The 15025-nt window shown below is 39.3% G+C and overlaps 1 protein-coding gene across 3 annotated transcripts in view; it reads right to left on the reverse strand.

The window, feature by feature from the left end:
* The window catches only part of KIF19 (kinesin family member 19), a 47752-nt gene that overhangs the window by 11086 nt on the left and 21641 nt on the right, over positions 1 to 15025 (reverse strand). For all 3 annotated transcript variants that reach the window (XM_039346800.1, XM_039346789.1, XM_039346796.1), the window contains exons 6-13: positions 14504 to 14629; positions 12097 to 12291; positions 7841 to 7987; positions 6913 to 7035; positions 2059 to 2206; positions 1254 to 1428; positions 871 to 1069; positions 434 to 704 (exon numbers count right to left, since the gene is read on the reverse strand). In XM_039346800.1, coding sequence (XP_039202734.1) covers positions 434 to 704; positions 871 to 1069; positions 1254 to 1428; positions 2059 to 2206; positions 6913 to 7035; positions 7841 to 7987; positions 12097 to 12291; positions 14504 to 14629 — 1384 coding nt within the window. The remainder of the gene's footprint in view (positions 1 to 433; positions 705 to 870; positions 1070 to 1253; positions 1429 to 2058; positions 2207 to 6912; positions 7036 to 7840; positions 7988 to 12096; positions 12292 to 14503; positions 14630 to 15025) is intronic.

The raw sequence follows: 15025 nt of genomic DNA on the forward strand, positions 1-15025 counted from the left end.
TCTTGCTGATTCTGTCTGTGGTGCCTTTTATGTATGGGAGGAGCCCCCACCCAAACAGAACACTCCCCCATCCAATCAGAGCACAGCCAAGCTCCCACCCAATCAGTTCATACCCCCACTGGCAGTTAAAAGGAAGAAACAGCTACGATCACACATTGCTCCTAGAAGCACGAAGCCAAAAACACCAGCCTGAAGATGACGAATGGGAAACGTCGCTAAGACACTTCCAATTTTATGTGGGAGAAAACCCGAATAACCAAAGACCTACATACAAACACCCGCAAAAACCTCAGAAAACAAATATACACATATATTTCAACAAATCCATTAAGTCTACATCAGTTCTCCCCAGCTGGGAATTAGAATCCAACATCTCTGGAAAGCACTAAGCTAGGAAAAACCGATCTCCACTGGGCAACATAAGCAGCCATACCATGAATGATCTGTCGTTGCTCTTGGATGATGCGGTGGCAGAGGCTGCGATAGCGCTCAAAGTGACGCACAGCTCGCTCCTGGTGACGGATGAAGTTGTCCTTGAGAAGTGTACTCGATTGGATGGCTGTATTCTCCACTTCCAGCTCATGTACCTTACACAGCAAACTCAGAACCTCTCTCTGCTCTTCTGAGCTGATGCACCATGGCAAGGCCTCCTCTAACCGGTGCCCACGCTGCTGTACTTCCCAGAAGCGCCTTTCCAGCTCTGCCTGGCACAGAGAAGAGGCAGAAAGTCACAGAGACAATGAAAGCCACAGACACCGGATGGGAGAAATGTTGCTGACTGCTGCAGACTGCTCCATTCTATAAAGCTACAGCATCCCTGCTCCCTTCCCTCCCTTCCTTTATTCTGTTCACCCCACTGGCTTTTGACACCTTCTGCTTGTGAAGTTTATCCTGCTCCCCCAGGAGAATAGCTGTGTGTTCCCGAGCTGCTGCCACTTCCACTGGCTCTGGCACATCTGAGAGTTCGTCCCCAGTGTCAGAGTCCTTCTCATTTTCATCTTTGTTGTAACTCTCTTTTCTCTGCTCGTCTCGCCACTTTTGGGCTCGACGTGTCTTCTCCTGTTCCCAACTGCAAAGAGGAGGAAGAGGGGAAGGAAGAAAGGTTGAAGAAATGCATTATAAGTCAAGAGCCAGCAAATGATAGACAACCGGCACATCTAGTCTAAGCTCTCAAAATAAGCTGATGGAAAACAGTGAATTGCACAACCGAGGTGCTAGGAATGTGTCTTATTTGCTCCCTACTGTCTGCGTACTCAGCAATGGTGAGGAGGTGGCGAGAGTTCTCAATCTGTATCTCCATGTAATTATTCTCCAACTCCATGAGGTGGCGCCGCACATCCATCTGCTCCCGAAAGGTGCTGATCAGCTGTTCCCGGAGCTGATCCATCTCCTGCCTCTCAAAGTGATTCCCACGGAGGTGTACTTCAGCTATACAAAGGGTGGAGAAAAGAAGTGTAACTGATATGGGAAATCCAGCCAACGTGCAGAGAGAGAAAGAAGCTACAGAATAACTTATGTTTTTGCTCCCTTTGTTCCATGCCTTTCCATTTCAGCCTTGCTTTCTGCCTAATTGTCTGCATCTGACTTCTACAAAACTTTCAGTGCCTCATCAAACCTGTCAATCAGGAGATCCTTTACAAGCTGTAAGGTAGAAATATCAAGTCTATTCAATACATGACACGCACACACACATACATATACAATTCCCTTTCTTCTTTTTCTACAGGTGTCAAGATGCTGTTACAAGCAGATTTCTGAAAATTTTTGAGGGATATGTAATGTAAGAATTTAAACCAAAATCTGCTGGATCAGGCCAGAGGCCTGTAACTTTCAGTCTCTTGTTTCTCACGGTGGGCAAGCAAGTTAACAGTAAGGAAAATCAAAAGCACGATGTGACCAATGACACCTCCTGCTAATGTCCCTTAGCAATTAGGTATTATATAGAAGCATATCACTTCTAACTTTAAAGGCAATGTATAACCACGGGCTGAAATACGGATAACCTTATTTTCTAGGAACACACAGTTATTTTCATACTACAGCATCAACTCAGCCTACCTTGAATACTCCGGATGTCTGACCGCATTGGACGGGGCTCCTGTTGCTCAATTTTGCATTGCAGTCGATGAATCTCACGATGGAGGTCAGCAATGATACTTGTGTACTGAGCAATGTGATAGGAGACATTGAGATGGTTGCGCTTCACCTGTCAGGCATGAGAGAATTATGCCGAATGAATGCTGGGTGTGCAAGGAGACGCTGGCAGCATCCAAGACCAGTTAATTATTTAAGGTTCACTAATCCAGAGTCTTACAACAATTAAATCTTTTTGTAGTGAGTAAAGAGAATGGCCTTGAAGAATAGAGAAAAGATCCGTGACCAAGGCAAAAAACAGGTATAGGAGACTTAAAATCCAGGCTAAGAAATTAAGTTTGAAAGCATCTCAGAACCCCCTCTCCTCTTAATTCTTGTGAAGATGCACACAAGGAAATATATCCAGATTTGCAAGATTCTATTGCTATAGCTGTTCTAATACAAATAACTTTAGGTCTGCGCAGTGTTTCTCGGTGTCGTCTACTTTACAGGGCTGATGCTTTTCAAATACTCGATCATTCCATAAAATAGAAATGATACAATAACATAAAAACCTTGGTTAGAAAATCAACTGTTTAATTAAGTAGAGCTGGACAGATCAAGACTCTCTACATCTAATAAAAAGGCAAGAAGGAACCAAGCCTCATGGGGCAAATAATTCTGTAATCTGGTTGTAATTACGAGGAGGCTCTTTCTTTTGTTTTGTTTTTCTGCAACGGGAATCTGAGCATACAGAAGGGCTTCTTTGCCAGATTTCTGTTGTAATTATCTATGGCATCCTCCTCAATCAGCTCCATAGACCAGGCAGTGTTACAAAGAGTTTCTGCTTAAGTCATTGAAATATTGTAGGTTGATCTCTAAAAGATTGCTGTTAGAGCAGTGGTGGCAAACCTATGGCACGTGTGCCAGAGGTGGCACTCAGAACCCTCTTTGTGGGCACATGTGCTGTCACCCCAGCTTTGCCTCCCCCACGCCCCCCTCCTCACCAGCAGCCCACCCGGAGGAGAGCCGCCCCTGAGTATGGCCCGCACAGAGCAGCATAGCCAAGGACATGGCAGCCAGGCAGCGGGGACAAGACTCTGCTCTTGTGCCCCATCGTGTGCAGTTGATGCGGAGGGCATGGCCACCATGGTACTGCTAGGCCACCTGGGCGAACTGCTGTGGGCCATGAAGGCGGTGGATGGCCCTGTGGACCAGCGGGGTGGCGGCGGTTTTGGGGCACTCGGTCTCTAAAAGGTTTGCCATCACTGCTGTAGAGTATTTCAAGCTATTGCCATGTCTCCAAAGCTATTTCATCTGATGATTGTTAAAGGATTAAGGAAAAGGACTTCCAGTTTTGCATCATAGTGACACAGCTGAGGGATTGCAGAGCTCTGCACCCCATGGCTATTTCACCCTGCCTGGGGACCCTAAATGAGTCTAAAGTCGCCCCGGAGGGAGAACCCTCCCCGTCAATCACAGAAAGTTGATGGTTGATCCGTTTGATCTGGAGGAAGCCCTCCAACCCAACAGGAGAAAGGCTAACTGCACTCCGGTGACTAGCCCAAGCTACTGGCATCCGAAGTCCAAAAGCACCAAGAACAACTGTGAACAGTGTGTTGGAGCTGGATGAGAATATTGATTTTCTCGTCTCCATTTTGAAACTGATTGCCTGAAAAAGATCCCCAAGAAGCAAAAAGTCTTCCAAAAGTGAGAAGGAGGGGACTACAGCCCCAGCATTCCATAGACGGAAGCGGCGATTTAATTTTTATGGGGGACAAAAATACATTGAAATCGGCTAAAGCTAAAATTTGAATAAAACTGAAAACTATGGAAATTATTAAGATTTTCCATTTAAAAGAATATTGATGAAATTATAAGAAAATAATCTTTTTGTTTTAAAAGTTGGAAAATAAACATCTACTGACATTTAGTGGTGGAACAGAGTATAGAACTACAGCTGCCCTGCCTCAGAAATTGGCAAGATGCCCAGAAACAGAGTACAATTCATGCCTTTGATCCTCAGTGATTCTTAGCTAAACAGAGAACAGCTGGGAATAGAGGAAAGAAAACACACTGGGCTATCTATTGCAGAATGAGTAATATAATTGCTATGAAAACTGCTGACCTTCTTGGATTATAAACAATTACTGATCTGTGATATTAAAGTTTAAGAATTGTTTGCAGAGAAAGAAAAACTTTGACTTTTTGGCTATACTTCTAGGAGGAAAATATGGCATTGTTTTTAAGTGGTTGAACATTTTGGACTGTTCATAAAGATAAGAAACATATAAGACTATAGTATTTTGAATTTAGGACTGGTTGGTTTGATGAGAATGGAGGTTGCATATACAACTAAAAGTGGTAAGAAACCACACACAATACTCTTTTCTAAAATCCCCAGTCTGGAACATCAGAGATCTGCAGGAGTAATGCTTCAAGACAAGACAAATATTTTCCAGGAGGAAATGTATGCTATACTGCAACTAATCCAAATGACAATTGTTTCAAATCATAATGAGATTAAAAACAATTTTGAGGATATAAATGAGCATATCCTTCGCCTAAGCTCACAATTAAAAAATTCTCAGAAAATGGTGACAAAAAATGAACAAATAAATCAGATAATAGAACAGAAACCAGAGAAAAATGATCTAAAGATGGAAGCCACACATGAAGAAAATTACAGCTTAACACAGACAAAGAAAAATCTGCAAGATTTTACTATAATATTGGAAATGGAAAAGATACTTTATCTTTCAGAACTTCAAAAGAAACCTGAAGATAAGAAAGAAGACTTGATAAAATGTACAATGGAGCTGTCAGGAGAACCACTAGAGTTTGGGAGACAAAAAATGAAAAGAGAAATTGAAGGAGAAGGAAAGTGGAAGCTTCTTAGCGAATAGAAAATGGGCAAAATTCCTCCTCAAAAATACCTTACTCAATTTATCTTTCCCATTCTTAACAACATCTGTAAAAACACAGGAAGAATTCCTTGGCAAGCTGAATATATTGACTTGGAAAGCTGCTAAGCAAAAGAAGAAAGCGAGAGCCAGACTCAAGAGAGATGATTTGACCCACCAGATGGAGTACTGCATGAATAAACATCTGTTTGAATATGTTAAAAGAATAATTAAACTTTGGATATGAATGGGTTTTATAGTAAGAGAGATGTGATTCTTAAGTAGTATAATATTTTTTATGATATTGGAAATGTAAAAATAATGGGATGATTTAAATGAATGAAATGTTTTGGATATTTAAATGTAATCAACTTGGGAGAAAATTATAACTGATAAGAAATGTTCTGAATACTGAAGGGATACTAAGCTTAATAAGAACAGGCGAGAGCCAGACCCAAGAGAGATAACTTGACATCCTAGATGGGGTATCATATGACCAAACATTTGTCTGAATATGGTTAAAAGAATAGTCAAATTTTGGATATAAAGGGATTTTATAGTAAGAGAGATGTGATTTATAAGTAGTATAGTATTTCTTTTTATGATATAGGAAATGTAAAAATATTGGGATGATTTAAATGTATGAAATGTTTTGGATAGTTAAATGTAATCGATTTTGAGAAAATTATAATAGACAAGAAATGTTTTGAATATTGAGGGGAAAATAAGCCTAAATAAGAGTTCTGAAAACAGAACTTATAGCTATTTACATAAGATGAATTTTTGTAAATGCAACTGTAAAATAAGCTGATTAGAAATGACATTACATATTGACGTTATTGTTAAATACTAGAAAAATGTTTACATTTAACTTTGTATGCATTGAAACTACTAAGAACTATATCTGCTCAATGTTGGTAAAAGGAGAATACTATTGGAAGAAGAGAAGACCAAGGAAAGGTAATTTTAGTTAGTATGTTGATTATAAAAGCATAGAAATTAACTATTATTGATTGTTGTTAAATATATGAACCCAGACAACACGTTGTTTGCTAAGCACTAAACGTTGTTATTCTAAAAAACCAATAAAATATATTTTTTAAAAAAGGGATTAGGGAAGAGATGTCACTATTATACAAATAAAACTCTGTTTTTTATATTTCAGTTAAGAGAGCCCATGTATAATATATATTGGTGCTTAAGTACTGTGAGGGTAACCGCCTATTATCAGCAAATAAAGATAGTTTGTCTTCTGCCAAGCAAGTTAATGGCAAAAGGGAAAAAACTGGGAGATTGGCTTCCCTTTCTTTGTGGCCATTCTAGAAACAAGCAAATCAACAGAGCAGAGACATAAAGATTCATCATCTCTTCAAGAATCTATATGAAATACCTACGTTCTATGGCTACCTTCTGACTTTGTGTCATGGCAATAAATCTTGATTCCCAATTTTCACCCCCATACTCAGGAACATGCTTAAAACAGAGGTTCAGTGATATAACATAGCTAGATAAATTGCTTTATCACAGATAAGACAGAAGCCACATATATACATAAGATCTGTAAATTGTAGAACACCAGAATCTAGTTCATTGTATATATACATCTGTTCTGAGATTTCAATTTTAGGCCTCTTCTTTCTGCCTAAACTTGAATGTCTTCAAATTTGGCCATTGATTACTTATCCTTATGATTGGAAAACATTTGTTCAATGCTTACATGCTGGTATGCCAAGTTTGGTTCCTGCCTTACCAAATCCATTAGAAAATATAGCGATGGTAAGGCTAAACTAATTAACGTTTCAATGACCAGATATGAAAGACTGGAGAACCTGCTGGATTCAGGTGGAACAACTTCTGTTATCTGAATAACCTCTAAGAGTTGGAATTCTAGACAAATCAGTAGTAGTAATAAAATGCTAGGAATGCAGCATCCTACCGTGGTGCGGATATTCTTGGCACGTTCAGCATAAGTCAAGGTGCTGCGTGACTCCTCAAAGGCACTACTTGCAGGGCTGATGTGAGCAATCATGACTGTACGGCTGTTCCCACCTAGAGAATCCTGGAAATAAAAAACACAGGACTGAATATAGTGCCAGGAAGCCAAGCCAGACTTTCAGCAGCAGTCAGAACTCTATCTGCAGAAAAGGAGGAACCACGTAGTCCAGGTAGGCCATGGATTCGAAATCCAAGCTCTAAAACTAAAACTGATCTGACCAGTCAGGAGCCTTCCTTCAAGCTCAATCCCATCAAAGCAGGTTCCTCAGTACACATCTTTTAAGCCAGGTTTGCTTAGGGAACCACACTCTTCATACTAGGTATTTGACAATTCAGTTCTCACCTATGGACTCTTTGGGATTCTGGATCAAGAAATACAAAAGCTTTATTTTGAACTCTTAAGTTGTAGGCATATGGTAGTTGTCTGCTTGGAACTCTCCAAGGTCCTGAAACTGTAGCCTGTACAGTTTCTATACTATATCATCATGTCTATACTGTACAGTAGGAAAGTATGAACATCGCCTTGTCTTACATAGGTCCACTATATTAGTTCTCATCTCTCCCCATCTTCCTCAGTTACAGTTTAAATTATTCTTGGCATACATGCTTCCTTTTCTCTGTTCTACCTCAGAAGAAAGCAGACTGTATCAGACTTATGACCAAACAAAACAAACCGGATTGCTATTTTGTTCATTGGAACATTTCATCCCATTTTTAGGGGGCACTACAATTAAACGCATATTGACACAAAATACAACTCCCCCCAATCTCTCTACTCTGTTTTGCCTATCTATAGAAAATACATAGCTTCTTTTAGGCTATTCGCACCCTCTGCTTTTTTGCCAATCCTGCCGAAAGGAACAGTCTACCTTTAGAAGGCGGGTAAGCTTGCTGTCCCGATAGTTAACATATTTGACGCCTGTCCTGTCACTGAGAGCATTGATGCAATTGCCAAGAGCCAGCAGAGACCGGTTGATGTGAGCGCCCTCCTTCATACGCTGTCCACGATTCTGTGTCTACAGAATGGGAAAAGTAGAATGGACATGAGAATGAAACTGCTGTTCAACACAGACCACTCTTGAGGCAAGCCCTATTTTTCTGAGATATAATTCTGAGGTCAGATTGAAATATACTTTCCCTGTCATCATACTGCTGTCACTAACATTTAAGCTGCTTTCACCAAAGAAAAAATTGATTGAAAGAAGACCTTATCTGGAACCAGATTCAGTCCCTGATTTAAGATGAAATATGGTGAGCCAAAGGAAGAGGAGATTCAGGCAAAAAAGGTCTTGGTCCAAATATTGGATGGAAACTATATATTAAAGACATTCCCATTAAGCTCTAAAGAATGACACTTTTGGATATTGAGAGTTATTCTTGCATGTAGGTAAGGCTGTGTTCACTGAAGAGAGGCATGAATGTTCTACCATGTTCTCAGTCCCAATAAAGTTTAATTAGTACTTCTCATTTCAAACTGGTCATTTAGAAATGGCATCAGTGCCAGATAAATAGGACTGATCCATAATAGCAATTTTGTTAAGATTTGAATGTATGACTGAGAGTCCAAGGTGTCCCTAGATGACTGGACCTTTAGAGACTCGGCTGATAGCAAATTTCATTCCAAATGTCATATGCCTGGTTAATTCTCTGGATGTTTCCCTTCTTTCAAGGAAAGATTGTCTTTTTCTACATGACTATAACCCAACCTTGTTCAAATAATAAGAGAATATTTGTCACTCAGGGTTGAACTGTTGGGTTCTATGTACTCTCTGACCTTGGTTGTTTTCTTAAAGATGTTTCACTACAGACCAAATAATATTATCAGCATGAGTGAGAATAGGGTTTGATGGCTGTTTACATGAAGCAATTTGCCCCACCCATCTGCAAACAGTAACACTATTTAACAATACCAGACAGACTGTATTAATTCTAATTGACAATAAATAACTGGATAGCCTGGATAATTTTCTATTAATGGTGTCAAATAGCATGCACAAATATCCTGATAAAAGGGAATATGTAAAAGAAAATGAGCAGTGTTTTCAGTATGATCAGGTCTACAAGGGCAAAACCATTCATTAGAAAGAATTTTCTTACATCTCCTTACCACGGCAACTGTAGGTGAAACATTCAATTGTGTGTTAATATCATAGCCTGTATTTGGTTATTTCAATCTGACTTGAATATTTGGTCATTCCAAATAAAAGATAAGACTTCTACTGGCACAAGAATTGAGCTTCCTGCTTTCTATACAGTATTTATTGTTCTCTGTGCTATCCTTGATTACAATAAGGAAGGAAACAATAGCTTATTTAAGGAACCATCAACCATCACCAAGACTGGCAGGGATACTGGGACACACAAGTAAGGAATACTACCTTTACAGTCTCCTCGTAAACGTTTTAGAATAACCAGAGTGGCCTCAATGGGATGCCAGATTCCTGACTTGAGAATTCTTAAGCCTGAACCAATTGTCTTCTTCTAACTGCATTATATCTACTGTAATATAATTAATGTAAGGTATTATATTGTGTGTGTATTCCATCCTATAAAATAGCACCTTTCGAATGGGGATTGGAAATAAGGAAGGTTTGTAAAATTTAATTAGCTTTTAGGAAAGGAAATGGGAATTTCCATGAAACAGAGATAAGGAATCCTAAAAGTATAATAATATTTGAAAATATAAACTTTCACATTTCTGGTATTAATAGTTTTTTATAGAATAGAGATGACTGTTTTCCCACCAATAAGTGCTGTGCAAAACTGTTAGTTGTGCAAAAGTGTTGCAAATTAAGAGTGCTTTCAGAAATAAAAGTGTTAACTTTTATTAAATAAAAGTTGTTAGTTGTTAAATAAAAGTGTTAGGCAGTTGTGCTGTAAATTAAGGATGTTTCAAAATAGAAGTGTTAATAGTTTATTTCTATCAATTAACAAAATGGAAAGTAAATGAACAAAAGAAAAATCCAAATCAAATCAATATTTGGTGTGACCACTCTTCGCTTTCAAAACAGCATCAATTCTTACATTTGTACACTTGCACAAAGTCGGGGATTTTTTAGAATTAGAGTCAGGTGTATAATTAACCAATTATACCAAGCAGGTGCCAGTGATCGTCAATTTGTAAGTTGAAACACAGTCATCAACTGAAATAGAAACAGCTATGTAGGAGGCTTAAAACTGGGCAAGGAACAGCCAAACTCTGCTACTATGGTGAGGTTGTGGAAAACAGTTTCATGTCATAGGTCATTCATCATGGCAAAACAGCACAAGAACAAGATAAAAAGTAGTTATATTGCATCAGCAAGGTTTCTCCCAGACTGGGCTTTCAAGATGTGCTATTCAAGCTCTTTTGAAGAAGCACAAAGAAACAGGAAATGTTGAAGATTGGCCAAGGAAACTTAATGCAGCAGATGAAAGACACATGCTTACTTCCCTTCAACATCGAAAGATGTCCACCAGTGCCATCAGCATAGAACTGGCGGAAACCAATGTGACCCAGGTACACCCATCTATTGTCTGGAGAAGTCTGGCCAGAAGTGGTCTTCATGGAAGAATTGCAACCAAAAAGCCATACCTCTGATGTGGAAACAATACTAAGCACCTCAACCATGCACGAAAACAGGAACTGGTGTGCAGAAAAATGGCAGTAGGTGCTCTGGACTGATGAGTCAAAATTTTAAATATTTGGCTGTAGCAGGAGGCAGTTTGTTTGTTAAAGGGCTAGAGAGCGAGACAATAATGAGCTTCTGCAGGCATGGCGGAGGCTCCTTGCAGATTTGGGGCTGCATTTTTGCAAATGGAGTTGGAGATTTGGTCAGGATCAATGGTGTCCTCAATGTTGAGAAATATAGGCAGATATTTATCCATCATGCCATATCATCAGGGAGGTGTATGTTTGGCCCCAAATTTATTGTGTAGCAGGACAACAGCCCCAAACATAACAGCCAATATCATTAAGAACTATCTTCAGCGTACAGGAGAACAAGAAATCCTGGAAATGATGGTTTGGCCCCTACAGAGCCCTGATCTCAACATCATTGAGTGTGTTTGAGATTACATGAAGAGACAAAAGGATTTGAGGTAGCCTACATCCACAAAAGATCTGTAGTTCTCCAAGATGTTTGGAACAACTTTGAACAAATCTTGCCAAGTTCCTTCAAAAGCTGCGTGCAAGTGTACCTAGAAGAATTAAAGCTGTTCTGAAGGCAAAGGGTGGTCACACCAAATATTGATTTGATTTGGATTTCTCTTCTGTGCATTTACTTTCCATTTTATTAATTGATACAAATAAACTATTAACACTTCTATTTTTGAAACATCCTTAATTTACAGCACAACTGCCTAACACTTTTACACAGTACTGTATGGCTTTGGAAATTTGAGAAATGGAGGCTATTTTGATAATTTCCATGCAAATAAAACTGTAAAAAATGGATGCTTTATATTTGCAACTTGTCCTCATCCAAAGCTCTTGAGATAGTGTACATAAGATTTGCTTCTTTTTCTTTGCAAGATAAGTTAATTGTCTGAGCCAAAACCATTCCGGTGAGCTTCTTGGTTGGTCATAGTTCAACTACTCTATCATTCTTTAGAGAGCTGTTCTCACATTTATTCCTATTTCATACTCTTAGACAATTGAATTCAGGATGAATATCTTTTGAAGCAACTCTCTTCACCAAATTTTCTGTAACTGAGTGCATATAGCTACAATTTTCACTGATTCCCTAGTTAAATGTGTTTTTTTCATTTGCTTTCTATCCTCCATTCTTTGTGTCTATATTTTAGAATGTAAATCCCTTGGGAATAGGGTTATCCATTCAGTCTTGTAAAACAGACATGGAATATTTTACTGTCAATAAAACATTTATCAGTAACAATATTGCACTTATACGACTTTAAGGAAAGTAATCATGCAAACACATCTCCAAAACTGGAAATTAGCCAATTTCCAGTTTGCCACTGCAAAGGCTGTTTCACTACTGAGGTTTCATCACTAAGCTCTTCTTATCTTACTGCTTCCCTAATATTTCTCCCTCCCTCCCTCCCTCCCTCCCTCCCTCCCCCTTTGTATGTGTGGGTGTTTTCACTTTTGAGATGATTGACCTTTTCTCCTCCACATCCATACCTGAGAAGCCCGCTCTGAGCCTGCTAAGTCAATCATGAAGAGTCGGCCTATGCGCACCTCCTGCATAATATTTTTGATGCGGCTCTTTTGGCGCACGGTGACCTGCAGCACTGCATGGGAGCGTGAGGATGTTCGGTTGGCTGCTGTAGGCTCCTGGGTCCGCTGCTTATTGCCCTTCATCAACAACTGCATTATCTGCATGAACAAGAAGAATGTAACTCTCCAAGTCTGACCAAAACTATTAGGTTTAGGTTAAGGAAGCTGATGTTAGCAATGTGCCTCTGGTAATGACCAGGGGGAGAAGGAACAGAGCAAAAGAGCAATTTTAGTTTGGTCTTCAGACTTTCTAAACCTTATGCACATGAACAAAAGCCAAAGACTCAGACATATTTTTCTTTGGGAATTATGCATTTTACTTCTGAAATTTTATCATACCTTTGTACCTCACAGATTATTATTTTTGGTGAAGTCACAAACCTATATTGTGTAGAGACTCTCCTGTCTTCTCGCTTTCCAGAAAGATGAACTATCTCTTTTTTTCCCTGACTGGACTTACTGCAATAGGTTGTGTCCTGGTACCAATAATTACATAAAGGGACAATTCTGAAACAGAAACTCCTTTTTTCCCTTTCCTCAGTGAGGGCAGGACATGTGTTAACATATTGAAGACCTGCTAATGGAAAGTGATTCTGGGCATTGACCAGGCCTTAGTAAGCAAAAGGCCCTCTAACCCTAATAATTTCTCAAGCCAAAGTGACTTCCATCTATAAGGTAATGGGGAGCTGTGGATGGAGAAAGACAAACAGGATGCCATCACCAGGAAAAGGCAAAAGGGAACTTTGAGTCCCAGTATAGGGAATTTTAGTTCAGGGGGGCTCAAAGCAGAAGAAAATGGGCAACTTAGCAAGCTAAGAGATGCAGAAGACCCATAGAATAACAGAGTTGGAAGGGACATTAGAGGTCATCTAGTCCAAGCCCCTGCTCAAGCAGGAGACCCTATATCATTTCAGATAGATGGGTGTCCAGTCTTTTCTTAAAAACCTCCAGTGATGGAGCACCTACAATTTCTGAAGGCAAGCCATTCCACTGAGTAATTGTTCTCACTGTTAGGAAATTTCTCTTTAGTTCTAGGCTGGTTCTCTCCTTAATTAGTTTCCATCAATTGTTTCTTGTCTTGCCTTCTGGTGTTTTGGAAAATAGCTTGTGGCAGACCCTCAAATATTGGAACATTGCTATCATGTCACCCCTAGTCCTTATTTTCACTAGGCCAGTCACACCCAATTCCTATCACTGTTCTTCATAAGTTTTAGCCTTCAGACTCCTACTCATCTTTATTGCTTTTCTCTGCACTCTTTCCAGAGTGTTAACATCTTTTTTATAATAAGGTGACCAAAACTGGATGCAGTATTCCAAGTGTTATCTTACTAAGGCTTTCTAAGGCTTTTTAACTAATTGCTAAGAGAGCAATTCTTTGCAAAGATTTCTTCACATAGTACATCAATATGTTTCTTCCAAAAACCTGTTGCAATGAGATGAATATCAACTAAACAAATTTTCCTTGATTTTGTGTCATGTGGTACATTGGTCCACAATGCCCATTATTTTTAGCTCAAATGGCTTGGGTAAGGCTGCCCAAAACAATATTCTTTAACTGAAGAGAAGTGACCATAGGACAAGGGACTTGCAGCAGTGGTTTTTGTAACTAAATCAGTTAAAACCGCAAAGTTATGCACATTTGCTTGGGTTTACTACTTGTGAGATGGACTTTTGAACAAGCAAAAATTATAGTTTGGCTGTCTTGAAATCTCTGTGCTATCAGTTGCTAGGGAATATTGATCTGATTTTAATTCCTTTCACCAATATTCAGTGAAAAAGATGGAATTTCTTGTTCCACCTCAGTTGTGTTTCCTCTTATGTTTCTTCTTCTGCCACCAAACACAAAGAAGCCCAGCCATATCCCCCAACTTAATACTGGTCTTATATCCCAGTAAATGACAGAACAAACAAGTGAAGCTCCTAACTCTAGTCATGGAAATATAGTACAAGAATTAAAAGGAAAAAGAAAGAAGAGATTTTGATTTTATTTGTGCGAAGTTAAACAGAATGCTTTCTGGGGATTCTGGGTTGACGGTGTTTCTCCAAAGACAAGTCAAGGAGTCACAGTCATTGTGAGAAACAAAAAAAGGTTAGAAACTGTTACTATAACCAAATTTGCCAGTTGTTTAAACCAAAAGGACTGGATGTGAATTTACAATCAGACCAGACTAGCTATCCAGAGTGAGAAATCCATGGTAGTCTCTTGAAAAAAAGTTAAATTAACAGTTAGGATTACTATCTTGTAAGACTGCATTTGGCAACAATGAAATTTATGTTTTTCTGAACCTTTGCAGGATTTATTCCAATTCACCTCCTTAGCATTGATGGTTGAAACTTCTGTGATTCCGGCCACTTGGATGAAACCTTTAGCATCCTCACGCAGATCCAGGTAGCCCAAGGAAGGGTTCAGGAGGTCTCGGATCATCTCATTGTAAATCTAATTAAAAGAACAAGAGAAAATGTCTATGACAAGGACTGGGGAATCATAAGCAGGTTGACAAAATTTTATATAGTAGCAGGCTTCAGAATAGACAGGAGTTGGTTTCTTGGTCACTGCCTTCTTAGATGCTTGGGACATGCCCACATATTCTCCTGATATCGGTTCGTAGATGCCTCATTAACTCTTCTTGAAAGATATGTCCTAATGACACAGTCTTACTCTCATCCCCAGTCCAGAAAACTATTCCAAAGCTATTTTCTCCTGAAACAAGCTGTGCTGCCTGCACACATAGTGCTATGTTGCGATGATGATCCACTCAGATCCTGTTGGTCTTTTCTGGCTGTTGCAGGCCTAAGTCTCTTGTCAGATCACGGATGAATTTGTTTTACGTTC

Source organism: Crotalus tigris, unplaced genomic scaffold (assembly GCF_016545835.1).
Source record: "Crotalus tigris isolate CLP2741 ecotype Arizona unplaced genomic scaffold, ASM1654583v1 scf7180000017551.9496454, whole genome shotgun sequence".
NCBI classification, from domain to species: Eukaryota; Metazoa; Chordata; class Lepidosauria; order Squamata; family Viperidae; genus Crotalus; species Crotalus tigris.